The 15903-nt window shown below is 36.2% G+C and overlaps 1 protein-coding gene across 2 annotated transcripts in view; it reads left to right on the plus strand.

The window, feature by feature from the left end:
* b3glcta (beta 3-glucosyltransferase a) overlaps positions 1 to 15903 on the plus strand; it is an 89380-nt gene that overhangs the window by 64697 nt on the left and 8780 nt on the right. For both annotated transcript variants that reach the window (XM_008426260.2, XM_017308173.1), the window contains exons 9-11: positions 1413 to 1544; positions 6209 to 6278; positions 8591 to 8704. In XM_008426260.2, coding sequence (XP_008424482.1) covers positions 1413 to 1544; positions 6209 to 6278; positions 8591 to 8704 — 316 coding nt within the window. The remainder of the gene's footprint in view (positions 1 to 1412; positions 1545 to 6208; positions 6279 to 8590; positions 8705 to 15903) is intronic.

Consider the following 15903-nt stretch of genomic DNA (forward strand, 5'->3'; position numbering starts at 1 on the left):
TATATATAGAGAGAGAGAGAGAGAGAGAGAGAGAGTATATATGGAAGGTATTAAGTACTATTTTTGTTTAGAAATTGCATATGGGCTTATTTTATGTCTGAGACATGCAACTGCATTACTTACTGTCATTGAGGCTTGTAATTATGTTTTTTTCTTGCTCATTCATCTTTTCAAAATAGCTCATCTCTGTCAGATTGAATGGGGAGCGAGCATGCATGAATCAGTTTTCATTTCTTTCCAAAAATTCTCATTCGATTTAAGTCTGAGTCACTCCGACACTCTGGACGTTTGTTCTGGGTCGTTGTCCTGATGGAAGGTGAACGTCTGTCACAGTCTGAAATTATTTACAGCCTCCAACAGTTTGTTTCGCCCAGGATTGTCCTGCGTTTGGCTTCAACCTTCTTGCCTTTAACTCTCACCGGCTTTCCTGTATATGCTGTGAAAACATGTTACTGCCACGTTTGCTACACCATAGGGGATAAGGCTGTACATGCTTCGTACTTCTGAAGTTTGAAGTAAATTAAATCCAGTCGGTACCACTGGATTTAATTTAGGCGTCAAAGTAAAGGAGACCAAATACAAATGAGTGCTACACTTTTAGGATTGTTTATTATTATTATTATTATTATTATTATTATTATTATTATTGAAACCATGTAGGCTTTTTCCTTTCCATTTCACAGTTCTACACTACCTGGTGCTGACTAACTAAGATTGTGAAAGTAATGTGACAAAATGCGATTACTGTTCAAGGACTGTGAATGGTTGTATAGTTTTTTTAGAGGTATAAATTGAAAGAGACATAATAAAAAAAAACAACCAAATAAATTAAGAGAAATGGGAAAAAGGTTCAAAAATCATCATAACACAAAATGGTAATGAATACAAAGAAGAAAAATGCTGGCCAATAAAAGCTTTCTGAGATGATTTGCATAATTTTCTACAAGATTTAAGAACCTACTATAATTAATTTACAAGCTGAGCTAATAAAAGAAAGATGAATTAAACCATCAGAGCTTTTGGAAATTGAACATTATCTAGATCTTGATGTGATGATACTTCAATCAGAGTTTTTTGTGCACTAACATTACAGCCTTTAGAGCTGACTGGTTACTTTTGGACAATCCAGTTTTATTTTAGTCATCTTAAAAACTTAGTAGCGTTCTGCTTTTTTTCGTTTTTTCTTTTAATAGGGTCACAGATTATTTTTACCAACATTTTCAGCCTCTTTTTTTTCCCTTGTGTCCTTCTGTCAACCTTTCTGATATTTATTTTTACTCTGTACATTTGTTGAGTTTGATTTTGGTGTGAATACAATTTAGTTATAAAACAGTACTGAATGTCATGTTGTTGTTTTTAATGTATAATTGATTTAGGTCATTAACCTTAATAATTTTTTTTTCTCTTCTCAGATTGCTTTGTACATCTGGGATGGTGGGAACGGCCCCCATCTCACTGCTGTCCCTGAATTGTGCACGGAGCCAGAGGGCTCTCCTAATGCTCAGTATTGTGCAACCACTCTAAGAAAAGAGCCTCCACTGTGTGTGAGTATCTGTTCTGTTCAACTGTCCTAAGATCTAAAAAAATAAAAAATAAAAATAAAAAATTAAATTACCACCAAACATCAAGAGTAGGGTACTGTTTGTTACTGGTGGACATTGGATTGATTCAACCTTGCTTTTATATGGCATTATAAGGAAAAAGTCTTGGATTTTGTCGTACTAAATTAAATTTAGTTTTGTGCCAAGATTGAAGTCACCCCCTGTTGCTAAGCAACTTCCGCTCATATTTTTTTCCTGGCAGTTCCTTCCCTTTTATTTTCTTTAATCTAAATCTTTTCAAGTTTACGCTTTCTGTTATCAATTAATTTTATTATAATAAGCCTGCCGAACTGCACTGTAGCTTATCTTCATTATTTAGATTACAGGACTTAAAAAAAGTTTTAATTAAAATGTCAATTTTGCACAATGAGAGACAATTGAAAGAGGCTTCAATTTCCCCATCTCTTATGCTTGCCTAACAAGTATTCTTATTTTAGCATTTATTTATCTTTAAGCACTTAAAATATGAAATTTTCTACATTTGGTGCTATTCTGATTAAACAAAAATCACCATCTATGCTTTATTTATATCCAATCTGTATTTTTTACAGTAATCTTTTTTGCAAAGATGGTCCACATGGTAACTTGCTTGTGTTTGGAAGATCTGTGTTCTGTGACAATGGAAGATGCAATGGCTTAACTAAATCATTTCTATCATTGTGGTCCTACGCATCTGATGCTTTGGCTTATAAAATGCCACTGCTTTTATTTGGAAATGTAGAAAAGCTCTATAGCGTTATAGTCACAACTCATAGGTATCATACAAGTGCATCTCAGTAAACTAAAATATAATACAAAAGTGGATTTATTTTTGTAATTTATTACAATAATCATCTATTCAATGATTGTCACCTGTGTGGCTTTGTTTACAAATTGTAGTCTGCTTGCTAAAATGCAAAATTTGAATGTAAACCGCACCAAACAAAGTAAAATGTTCTATTTTGAATTCGACCAAACAAGCAGACCAAAGGACTTTCCTGGTGTGAATACACCTTTAGAAAAGCAGAGTAATACATAAGAAGAATAATAAAAAGAATTTGAAGCACATAAATTAAAGGGCAGAATTCTGACCTGACAACTGACTTGACTATTAATTGACACCCTACACAAGAAGCATCAGGCACAAAAGGTCACTATTTAAGTGGCTGGCTATTTATAAAGTTCTGTGTCTAAGGATGTAAATGTAAAACTGAGGGAAGCAAAAAAAACTGTTAGAAAAATGGTACTAAACAACATTAAGAACTGTAGCCTTGAGAAGATTACGCACCAAAATCCATTTAGGAGATGCTGACTTCGGCTTGAACCAGTGATTAAAGATCCTCCTCAATGTTAGAAACATCTTTTCTGGGCTAAAGAGGAAAAGACTTGGACCGTAACTCGGTGGTCCAAAGTTCTTGATTAAGATGAAAATAGCATTTTGCATTTAGTCAGTAATCGGGATCCCTGCAACCGGAGCAAAGGTGCGGAGACGCAGAATCCACGTTTCTGAGATTCACACAGCGATCAACCAGCACTTCATGCTGCCTTCTGGTATCATTTTGCTTGACTGGCCAGCAAACTGGCCCGGTTTAAACCCAGTAGAGAGGAAGATGAGACACAAGACACAATGTAGAAGAGATGAATTCCCACTTTAAAGCAACAGCAACAAAAAAGACAATTTTACATAAAATTCCCACATTAAAGGTGGTGATTTTAGTGTCCACCAAGGAAAACTTGTGAGTAAGGCACTTGCTAATCCATAGCAAGGTCTACAAATTCCACCAGATGTAAGGCAAGTGGCTTCCCTTTAGCACGGGGATTGGTCCCTTCAATCCCTGCTGTGGAATGACTGCATGATGGACATGCATGAGTACATGAGTACATGTACTCATGCATGGACAGATCACAGAGGACAGATCAGTTTTTAGCTCCAGAGGAAAACCACTTTACACAATTGGTGGAGTAATTCCTGACAACCCTCATAAAAATATCAGTAATGTTGGGAAGAAGTTGAAGTTTTGCTTGGTGGATGTGTTTGTGTCTCTGGATTTATTGACTGATGAGTGGAGATATATTTGGGTTGCCAGAACAGCAGTGGAAGGTGTCCTTATTCATTTTTTCTTCATTCTCTCTAAGACACTTTTGACTGAAACAGAAATCACTATCTTTAGCATTCAAATGACACACACACATACAACCAGTGCAACTTTAGTTTGAATCTGGTTTGTTTGCCGTAACACATCCTATTTAAAGACATCACGGTCCTCATAAAGTTTGTGTCTTGTAACAGAAAACACCACCACAGCACTATCTTTGACATAAAACAGTAGAGGTCATGAATTTAATAACTATTCAGGGAGAAGTTTCTCTTGGAAACAGAAGGTGACGTGGTATTTTCAGCCTTTTTTATAAAATAGTTGCATGGTAAATTGCCAAGTACATTGAGAATGGCATCTGGCTTCACTGTCAGCAAAAATGTCCAGATTCTCGAGAGGCAGATTTTCCAAGATGAAGGGCAACTTTCAGGGGTCTGTGCAACGCATCCTTTTTGTTTTTGGCAGTAACTCATCAGGTCCTGTATGCTTTTTCTCAGTATGCCTGACATTTCAGGACCGGCTGGTGGTAGGTTTCCCATTATACATTCATGGTTTTCAGGCCCTTCTATCTAATATTCCAATGAGGTCTTGGCAGGCAAAACAGAGTGAGCAGAAAACAACAGATTAAGAATAAAAGGAATTCGGTCTACGAATCTTCACTTTTTCTCTTAGTGCTGTTATCTTGGAAGATTTTAAAAAAATATTTTGTCTGAAAGTCCTGAACTTAAGATCAGCAAAGAATAATTAAGTGAGTGGTAATCTTTTTTAGATTCTCCTGTATATCTGAGAGAAAATAGGTCGGCAATAAATTACTGCATTATGGGCAGACTGGGTTTGGTTTAAAATTAGATTTAAGATGGAGATTACAATGCAGGTTATACATTTTTAACATAGCTGCGTTTTTAAAAGTAAAAACACTTTTAGATAAAAGTCAGACCTGAAAGTAAGAAATTTGATGATATATCAGACTTAAATAATAAAAAATATCATTATCAGCGATACCAATACCTTCTATGTTTACTTGTCATCTGATCAATATCAAAACAAGTAGTATTACACATGTTTGTAGTTCGATTTCTGCACAACCATGCCTGGCCTTGTACAAGTGAAACATTATTTTGTTGATGTCAAGTTCTTTTACTTTTTAAAGTATTAGCATCATCATTAATATTTCTGTTTGTTTTATTTTCAGTTTTTGCTCCAGACTTCTAATTACATGATTTTCTTAGGCATGTAGTACCCCTAAAATTTGCTAAGCAACTTTTAGCTGCGTTCATGTTACTTGACATCTTGTAGCAACGTTTCTTTAGGATAAATATCCTCTTGTTATTTTTTAGCCCTAAGCTTCTCTCTCTCTCTATCCATTAATAAAACTAATTTAAAAAGCCCTGACTGCAACACAGACACAAACGCAGAACAGGACTTTGTTGAAATATTATCTTATGCTTTACACTTTGATTAAAATTACCTCACCATCTCCAGGACGTCTACATCTGTTCGAACCAGCCGAATTGGAACATACAAAAATAATTTGAGTGAGAGGAAAAACAAGATGCCGCTACGCTTTCAGAATCGGCCCTCCCACCACATCTGCGCCAGGCTTACCTTAAAATGTACATAATTTCTCAGAATATGTGATGTGTGCTCACCTCCAACCTCAGTAATAGTTCACACCGTGAGATTTGAGCTTTGTTTGCGGCTAACCGCAGCAGGACTCGATGCCCATAGCAACCATGTCGCCAATACGGTAATTTACTTGGAGCACAGCCAGCATGATTTAGTTGTGATGAGATTGCAGCTTTGGCATCAGGCTAGCATGGAGAGCACCACTTCAAATTCTTTCAACTGCGCGTGGGTCGGATGTCATGAATAATCTTCTGCTGCTGCTAACAGGCTACTCCTCACCACATCAGGGGCCTCGGTGTACCGAACCACTGATCTCAGTGCAAAACTTTTTTGGATGTTCAAAACAGTTGGGGGGGCTCCTGAACTCTTGTTGCACCCCGGAGCACCCCCTCCAAAAGCCTGAAATGTCCATCCACATTCATTTTAATTTTGGTTTTTAATGTCGTCATACTGTTCTAACCCTGTGTGAAGAAAGTCTTGGGAGCAATATTTTTTCCACATAACATTTCACAACCTGAAAAATATCAAAAATATCCACAGTTATTGACGTGGACTGTTTTATCTGCACTTTTAACTGCTTTCGTTGCTAATTTCTACCTTCTTAATAAGTAATTTAAAGAAGAAAAAAAATTCATTTTTTTCTGACCAATGTATTCTTAAAAAAATGTCTTCATGTGTACCAGCAGCTGTTTATTTCATAAGGCAACTTAACCAATCCATATTACAAATTGCCAATTTAAATGTATTGAATTAAATTTACACTGATTGCTTGGACATTTAAGATCACCTTAAAGCTGAAATAAATCATGTTTTATGTCCCACATTATAGACACAACGATAAGTTTGTTTTAGCACCCATGCATCATATTTTCCACTCAACTTTGATCTCTTTTTTTTCTTCACAAGGAGGAGCCTGTTAAAAAAGAAGACATATTTGTTGCAGTGAAAACCTGCAGAAAGTTTCACAGTGAACGAGGTGAGTCACGCTCTCGCTCTGAGAAAAAAGCCACTTAATTTTCATGTAAATATTTCACATTCATGCCCTGCTGTTTTGGGTAATGGATTTGTTTTACCCCTGACATGTGAAACTGTATGAGTGCCTTCTCTTATTATACTAAAATCCTTCACTAAATTACTCTACCATCATGTCTGAAAGGATTTATTTGTACTGAAGTAAAAAAAAACAAAAAAAAAAACGTGTGAAATACTTAATGCTGTGTTTCACCCTGGAAGTACTTAATGCCGTGTTTCATGCTGGAAAAGCACACTCATCCAACAGTAACTCTTATTGGCACAGTCTGGCCACCATTAAGCTTCTCACAGTAGCTCTGCTGCTATTTTAACCTGATGAAAATGGAGTAGGTTAAGTCAATAGAGCAAATGGCAAATTAATTATAGAGGGATCGGACAAATTGTGTGTTATATTTAAAAGGAGTGCCTGAAATGTAATTTCATTAATTACTTTTAATTACTGCTTCCTCTTCCAAGCTGTTAATATTACGTTAAGACATTGGCAGAACGGAAATGATCAGGTTACTAATAACACAGATTAGTTCAGAATTATAAAGTGAGCAACATGGACATGTTTTGTGTTTCATTCAATATCTCACTTGGTTTAAAAAAATTAAAAAAAGCCTAATCCTTTTCCCTGCCGGATGCAATGATATGCTTTTATAGCACATTTAGAGAATGACTGTTGCAACAACAGTAAACATCCTATTTGTAACGTGTGTGTGGCATCACACAGCTGCAAAAAGTAATAAAGCTGGCTAGACTGGAGATGCTTGATGATACCTGGATCAGATAATAAAGGCTCCTTAAAAAAAAGATCTAGCTCTGACAGATAAGCTTTGGTGGTTATTACTATTTTCCATATTCTGTATTTCTGAAATATCTAGCCCAGTAGAAGTAGAGTAATGCTACTTTTACTGGGCTATTATTCTTATTCTTATATGAGAGTGAAATATTCTTATTATACTCTCATATAATAAGTGTATTATATGAGAGTAAACACAACAACTTTTTGTTATTAAAAGGCGAAGTAGAATTCTTCTCTATTGTCTCATTTACTGAGAAAGTATTTATTTTTTATTTTTTTGGCAATTGAATAGACACATTTTGAAAGTGATTTTTGTGTACATATGCCAGCTGGCATTCGTTAAAGGAGTAAATGTGAGATGTTCATTTGGAAAGAAACAATTTTTTTCTGCAGCTAGATTTTAAAAAGTCAATATTTCCATGAATTTCATTCAGTCTAACGCTTACCTGAAGGGACCCCAAAGCACCTTCAGTCATTCACACGCTGAAGGTGGTGAGCTACATTGTAGCCACAGCTGCTCTGAGCCAGTTTACAGAAGCAAGACTGCCATGCGCCTGCGTCACTGGCTCCTCTAACCACCACCAGTAGGCAAGATATGTGAAATGTCTTGCCCAAGGAAAACGACTGAAACGGACGGAGAGGGGGTTTGAACTGGCAACCCACCACCTACATGCCACCATCTTTTAACGTTTTAAGAATTTAAAAACATTATGTGGCGATAATGAAGCAACACCACAAGACATCAGTTAAAAGTTTGGCACAAATGAATAATGACCCAAAACATACCACCAAATTAGGTGTTAAGTAGCTTAAATACAACTAAGTCAAAGGTTTGGAGTATCTTTCACAAAGCGTTGATATCATTTCCTGAGAAAAGTGTTCAAACCCAACTTGGTTACCCCAGATCTGTCTGCAGGAATGATACAAAATTCCAGCAAACTATTGTGAGAAGCTTTTGGAAGAATAATCAAACTGTTTGGCTCAAGTCACATAATCTGAAAGGTTATGTATATTTGTATAAACTTTTGACTCTAAAAATTCAGTCTTGCATTATTTGAGTATTTATGAAATATACTGAGATTTTATAATCCTGGCTAAACTAAAATAGGTCAAATTTAGCCTTATTTTATGTCAGACAAGGAGGCTAAAAAACCTGTTTCAGCTGTAATGAATAGATTTAAAGTTTTACCAAATAAAGAAAACAAATATTAAATCTAACAGCATCGTATCTCTGCATTGTTTCCAAATGAGATTTTTCTGATCGGGTTAGGTTTTTCAGTCAATAAGTAAACATTTCACCAACACCAGACAGAAAGATAGGATACCTCTACGTCTGTGCTTTCATTTTATATGAAATAATAATTAGATCAGCTGCAAAATAAATTGTGTTTACCCCTCAGAGACCAAAGACCTGCTTGTTTTATAAACTTTGTGAATATTGTATTGATTTTTCCTGCCCTTTTCTCTAGTTCCAGTAATAAAGAAGACTTGGGAAAAGGATGCCTTATTTTTAGAGTACTACAGCGACCACGCCGAGCCTTCCATACCAACCATTAATTTAGGAGTGCCAAACACTGAGAGAGGTGAGTCCTCCTTTTTCAAGCCTCAACACCCTCAGCCTCTCCACAGTAGATGCAGTTAGTGGCCTTGGCTGACGCTGTCAGCTGCACTGCACACATTGGTAAATGAAAAATGATCCGGCAAACTGAGGCTGAAAGTTACACAGTCCTTGTGAAGGGAATGTAATTCAGACCGAATATTGGAGGAAAATTGGAAGTAAATGAAGTGTCAGCGGGGAATTTCTCCACAGATTGTTTCTAAAATTGTGTTTATGTTACCTCTGAAAATGAAAAAATAATAGGCTATTACACTAGCATTTTTTGGTTCAGTGTGACCTTTTTGTAGATAGATTTCCACCTATTTTTTCATGTTTTTAAAAAACTATTTCGGAGGAAAACTGCGAGGTGATGATAAATGCGTCTGTGTGTCCTTTTTACTTTTGAATATTGGGAGGGTCTTTCTGGCAGCTGTGAACAATAACACCGAGATGAAACGCGAGCTGAAACAAGTTGTTAAATTATCATCTGCTATTTTTCACAGATATTTTTACACGTCTGAAGTGTTTCACTTGGTTCTTCATAACTGCAGTTTTGTTTCTGTATTAGAAGAGGAAAAGTTTTGTTAATTTGTATGGAAATGTGATTGTTTTCACCCAGCACATGTCAGCCCTTTGACTCTTAACAGATGTCACTGAATCACTTCTCTTATTTGATAATGAAATAGTACAAATTACCTTACAAGATACCTCACATCCTGTAAAAACCATACAATCCTAAGGGTAGCATAAAGGTGAAAAATAACACATTTTTAACTCCAACAGTAAAGATGAACAATCCATTAATTATTACATGAACTCAAATTTATTTTTTTTATCTTGGAAGATTTTAGATGAGGAAATTGTAATTCAACTTTCCTAAGAACAAAAATAAACCCAGAGGAAAACATTTGCTTAGTTGTTAGCAACCTCAAGCTGCACCTGGCAACAAAGCCCAAAGGAGGCTCCCTCTGGGAATGCCTTATAGATGACTGACAGGAAGAAGGAGGCCTTGGGACACAGCAAGTGTCCCTGTGATGCATCTTATACTGATGGATGGTTATATGGATGGAATGGAGGACAAAATGGTGAATATCTTCTCTCTTTTTTTGCCCTCATTTCTAGCTGAATACATTTATTGATATGCTAATTAGTATTTTAATATAGCAGAGTCAGCCTTTCCTTGTGTAAACCTTTATATAAGCTTCACCCCCAGGCAAGATTTGGAGTGCGAGTCACGTCATTTCTGAATGAACTTGTCAGGAAGGTCTATTTTTTTCCCTGTCTCTGCCATTGAGCCATTTTGACTTGACACCTCACATATTTTAGTCACAAGTCTGCCCAAACATTATCAAATTTAGAAATTCTTTTCAACATTAAATTAAAGCAGATCAAGAGAGCATTCTCTAATTTGTTGTGTAATAGGTGATATTTTGAATTCTCACATAAAACCAGCACAGGCTCTCTGCCTCTGTTCTTGCTGGAGGCTGGAGCCAAACTTACTCTACAGTGAGATTGCCGTTGGCACAAGAATTGCTCTATGGACCTGTGATTCATGTTGCAACTTAATGGGATGTGCAATGGCTGTAGACATTTTCAGCCTTCAATTGAGTGGGTAAAGGTTGCACTAAAAAAGTCTAGTCCTTTCATGCCTCTGCTGCTTTCTTCAGGCAGCTTAGCCCCCTAACAAGTACTTGCTTTGCCACCTGTTTTTACAGACTAACGGAGGTTGGTTACCACTGGCCCCTTGTTGGTAAATGTGGGCTTGCAGTACTGAAACTTAGTGATATGAAGGTGCAGCATCTCTTAATAGCTCTGATTTATTTTTATTTAAACCCCTTAACTCAACATGTTGGTGACGACATAAATATTTCTAATTGCATTTTTCATATCTTCTTCCTTATGACAGATCCTTGGATTCATTTAAAAGTAAAACATGTCTCTTTTTTCCCTGTTTGCATATTTGTAATTGAAAGTGCCTTCTTCTAACTTGGCGGTTCTCAACGTGGGCGGTACCGCCCCCCAGGGGGCGTTCAGAGGACTGCAGGGGGCGCTGGCGGTCATTTTTACAAAAGGGGGGGCGCTGGGATGCCTTAGGGGGGCGTTTGGTCGAAGGTAAACTTTACACCATAAATGCACAACAATGTCAGTTTAGACTTTGAGCAACTCAGTAAAACTGTTTTGTGTGACATTAAACCATGCTTGGCTGCAAGTATTGATGGCAGCTCTTCTTCTATTCAGTGTTTGTTAGCTTCTTGGCGCAGCTCCGTTCTCCTGTTACTGGTAACTAAAAACACGATACCCTCACTGTGTATCCCTCTGAAAAATGAACCCATGTAAATAAAGAAATAAAGAAATCCCTCCATGGGTTTCTTTCTCCATGAACGCTCATGATAGACAGCGTTCATTTTATAGCGTTAACACCGGTGCTGTAAGTGGTCCGGTATGAAACCGGGGTGATAGAACAACACAACACTTTTAAATTTCAATAACCAAAATGCAGAAATTGTTTCCGTTGTTTTAAAAGGTTTATGTCAGTCTGCCTTTTCCCCATCGATACGCTTCCCGACCGCCCTGCACCTTAGGGGCTTAAAAAAACAACAACAAAAAAATGATTCCCACATTGTGCAAAACTCAGGAGAAGCGGGACATAAAACGGAGCGACGAACTAGATGTGAATTATGGCATAAAAACAGAATCCGACGCTGAACAGTGAAAAAACCTTTCGAGCAATAATTAATACAGAGACTGTATGGCAAGAATAAACAGATACTATTTCCACATAAAAGGTAAAATAATATTGTTGAAATGCCATGGGTTTGTTGAGACCACATCTAGTACTGAGAATAAATATATCTTACAGACCATAACAGTAAAGAACTGATCACTTATTTATGTTTTTAATTAGAATTGATATATTTATTTCTTCAATATTATTTTTCATGTCAGTGTTAATGTCATGAGGCTGATGACTCCATGACACTTTCAATTTGACTCATTAGGATTTGATTAAGAACCAGATTTGTTCTTTGTAATTTATGTCCAGTAAAACTATTAATCTATAAAGCAATAGTCAGGTCTATATAAAGATATAATCCATGTTTCTGTCTCATATTTGTATGGCATTAAAAGGAYCTGGTACTTTTGTTTTTCCACTGAAAACTCTGGTTTGCACAATAAATGCCATGTGGGTGAAGTTTTATGGATGATACTCTGATGTCCCATTCTCCTGAAGGCAGCACAGAGCTGCACCACCAGAAACTGACAAACACTGAAGAGAAGAAGAGTTATGATTAATGTAGTTACAGTTCTATCCATGTTTTAATGTTGCAGAGCTCAGTCGTTTTGCAAATAGTTCAAAGTTTAAACTGGCATGTTGTACATCTTTTATCTGGTCATTTTGTGCAATATTTAAGAACTAGAAAATGGCACAAAATAAGAATATTGTTTCCACTCTGGCTGCTGTTAGGCCTACTGATTTTAACTTGAATGTTCATTGCATTTTTCGTAGACGCCTGTGAAAATAATTTCTATTCCCATGACTTTTTTGTTCTCTGGGAAATTATTTTTGATGATAAATACAGAAACAAGCATTAAAATCAAAACATCTACAATAGTGATAGTAATATTAATGATAAAATAATGGTCAGTGCAAAGTAGCCTGCAAATTCTTTGGTGGGGGATGGTGAGGGACCTGGATAAAGGCTGGGGAGGTGCTGGGCCAGAAAAGGTTAAGAAACACTGATCTAACTGCACTTTAACCACAAAAAAGAAAAGGAAAAATCAGCTTGAGTTTTCTGTATGTTTGTGCATTATATTGCCTTTAATACCAAAACTTTGTATTCATTCCCCCTCTAAGTTTGATGTTCTTCTCAAGAAAAATCCACACATCCTTCCTGCCAGTATATGGTGTCAGTATTTTTGGAAGTCAGTGTTGGGCCAAGTCTCTGTAAAAGATCAAGCAGTAGAAAGTGTCTCATCTATTATCTGTCTTCTAAGGCATGCCAGTTTTTTTTTTTTGGAAAGCAACAACTTGGTGCTGGCAGCAGTCCACATCCCATCATCGACTGGTTTGGTAAAATGCCAGACAATAGAGCTGCTGTCAGAGCATTGTATTAAAACTTAAAATCAATTTTACATCTTAGAGAACAACCAATCCGTTGGAATTACAGAGTGATTTTAGATTGGATTCCAAACAACACAAATATGTGTGTAAGAAACAGCTTAGTCTATACATCTGAGTGATTAATTGGCAGAAACTCAGTAAAGTGCTGCTGAGGATCACCTGAAAATTATAAAAACTATCATTTTCTTTACTTTTATTTGTCATTCCTATTTTGAGTAAGAATGTTTGACTTCTCTTCCAAACAATGCACCATGCTGCAAGAAAATATTTCTCCAAGTTGCTTCTGCTTGTTTATAAAGGCAGTCAATAGGGCTGCAACAGTTGTAAGCTATAATAAGTTACAGCTTTGTTCTGTAAGTTATTATTTACACCCAAGGCGTTTTATGTTTCATTAAATTACTCATACTTAAATCACAGGTTTACACTCATTCATATTGAAGTGGTATACTGAAAGTAACTGGAAAGCACTTTGCAAAAGGATTTTTTTTGTGGTACCAGTAGCATTTATTCACAGTAATCAGACAGGAAATGGGCAAAGAGAGAAAGAATGAAGACATGCAGCAAAGGTCTGTCATCAAACCCCAGACAGCTGTTTCAAGGAGTAATAGCCTCTGTATATGGGGCATCTGCTCTACCAGTAATGCCACACATGCTTAACTGTGACGAGAAATATTGTGCAGGTTTTATATCATGAAATTTCACACTGCGAGTCCTTGTTGCATCCTTTTTCTTGCTCCTTTAAAACGGGAACACGGCAGCGAAAAAGAACGTATACATAAACATTCATTGCAGTTAGTCGGTATGTGAAATATAGCCTCTGTCCTCAGCAACAGCCAGAAAAATACTGAATGAAAAAAGAAATGCTTTGATTTTCTAAGACTAAGAAAATAGTAGATTTTATATCCTGTAGTTAGATTTTTATTTAGTTTTTTTTCCCCTCACATTTGCTGTCAAAGTCAGTTTTCCTTTAATGCTTCAAAACCTTTCTCAGCTGTCACTTGCATTGAGGTGTAAAATGATAAAATCTTGCATCTAATATGCGAAACATAACCTGCAGGTTAAATTTTCTCTTTTAGACTAAGAAAGTTTGTCGTTGCAGTTAGCATCCATCTATTCAACCTGCCTATACTGACCTCACTAATGCCTTTCAGAATAAAAGAAGTTATTAATTTTGAGATGACATTACAAGTGCTCAGTTTGAAGCCTCATATGACAGGACTGAAAAGGGAGGTGACAGCGTGGTCCCCTGGGCCAGCAGAGTGCATCTCTGCAGCATATAATGCATTTCTAATAGGCTGCTGTTTATAGCCAGACCACATCTGAGTGGAAGGAGCCTGCTCTCTGTTCTTTAGACTTTTTTTTTTTTTTCGAAATGACCCAACTCTTGGATCTTTATCAAAATAAAACCATCCTTAATTTATTTTCCACTATCTGTTTATGCAATGGGAATACCATTCAGCTGCAACTTGACAGGAAATCTTTGAAAATAAAGAATAAAAAAAGAAAGAGAGATGGGCTTTAAGGCTTTCAAGCATTAATTGGACTGAAAATGTCATGTGGGCCTGTTCAAACAAACCGTATTACAACAGCTAATTGAATCAATTGCTGCAACTAATGATTTATATTTTTACACTAATGTCTTGGTATTTTCTATATTAATCTTTTGGTAATCACATTTTCAAAATACCTTTTTTCTACTTTCTTCTTTGACAGTAGCGTTATCGTCTTAGTAAAGATTACAAATGAAACATCATTCGTGTTTATTACACAAAGCTGCATTTTTTTTATCCTTTTATCTGAATGTGTGATCAGACTCATTAAATAACCTGGCCAATTGATAGATTAAAAAATAAAATAAAACAGAGAGTGTATTATGGAAAATCTAGCATCATCTAGCTAAATAGGCTTAGCAGTTGCCACTGCGACACTCTCATTCTCTTAACACAATTTTTTTTAAAAGCCAGATCAATATTATCGTGATATTGTGATAAATTAAACCTTTGGTCTTTCAACACCAAACAGATCTAAAGGCGTTCTGTCACTTTAAGTTCAATTAGGAATCATTTACTTTGCTGTGCAAAAATATTCATATTCCAGGACATTTAGTCATTTTAAAACAGCTAACTGAACGTGTTGAATGTCGCGTTCAGTTCAACGCAAACTGATGCATAATTGGGTGAGAGTAGGACAAGTATGTATGTTTTCTGAATAGTTTGTCTAAAGGTGTCATGTTTATTAGTATGTAGTCCCCCTTAGCCTGGAAGATGCCCATTAACTCTGAAAAGAAAATGATCCCCACAGCTTGATGCAGCCAGCATACCACGTTTCACTGAAGGGTTACAGTAGCTGGGATTATATACTGGTTGTAGTGTCTCAAACTGTGAGCAAGTTCAAGGGGAATAAATACCCTGGCAGGTCACTGTTTTTTCATAACTTGACTATGGAATTATTATATAACAAAAAGGCAACTTAAACATATGCTGCTGCATTCTAAAAAAAAGTTGACTAATTTACACAATGTAATTTTTAACACAATTTAGGTTATTTGCTTCGAAAGTATAATGAATCACTTTTGTAGAGATCTGTTGTGAAAGTAAAGATTACTGAATATCCATTTTACAAATACACCATGAAAGCCCTGGTTTATCCTATCTTAATTGTTTGCTAAATACTGACAAATTCACCCAAAAAACAAAAACAAAATTGCATTATTTGTATTTCTAAATAATTTTTAGTTAAACCTTGAGCTTGCACACACTGGAGATGTGCATAAATAACCAACGCAAAACACCCGACACCAGAAAACACAAAGTCGTTTCATTTCTCATAAACAGAATGAGGGAGAGTGCATTACCAAATCTTGTTTGACATCTTGTTCAACAAAAAGCTGCAGCTTTGCTTTTTTCATCCAAAGATTTATGTCAGTATTTATTCAATGTGATTCCTGGCAAAGTCTCTCTCAAGGATCATCCTGAAGATAGTGTCTCCTTCACAGTATTGACTTGAAATGCATGCCAGACTTTTGCTTTCAGGAGGCATCTATCTAGTGTTGGCAGGAATCG

The sequence above is a fragment of the Poecilia reticulata genome, linkage group LG13, assembly GCF_000633615.1.
Source record: "Poecilia reticulata strain Guanapo linkage group LG13, Guppy_female_1.0+MT, whole genome shotgun sequence".
Classification (NCBI taxonomy): Eukaryota; Metazoa; Chordata; class Actinopteri; order Cyprinodontiformes; family Poeciliidae; genus Poecilia; species Poecilia reticulata.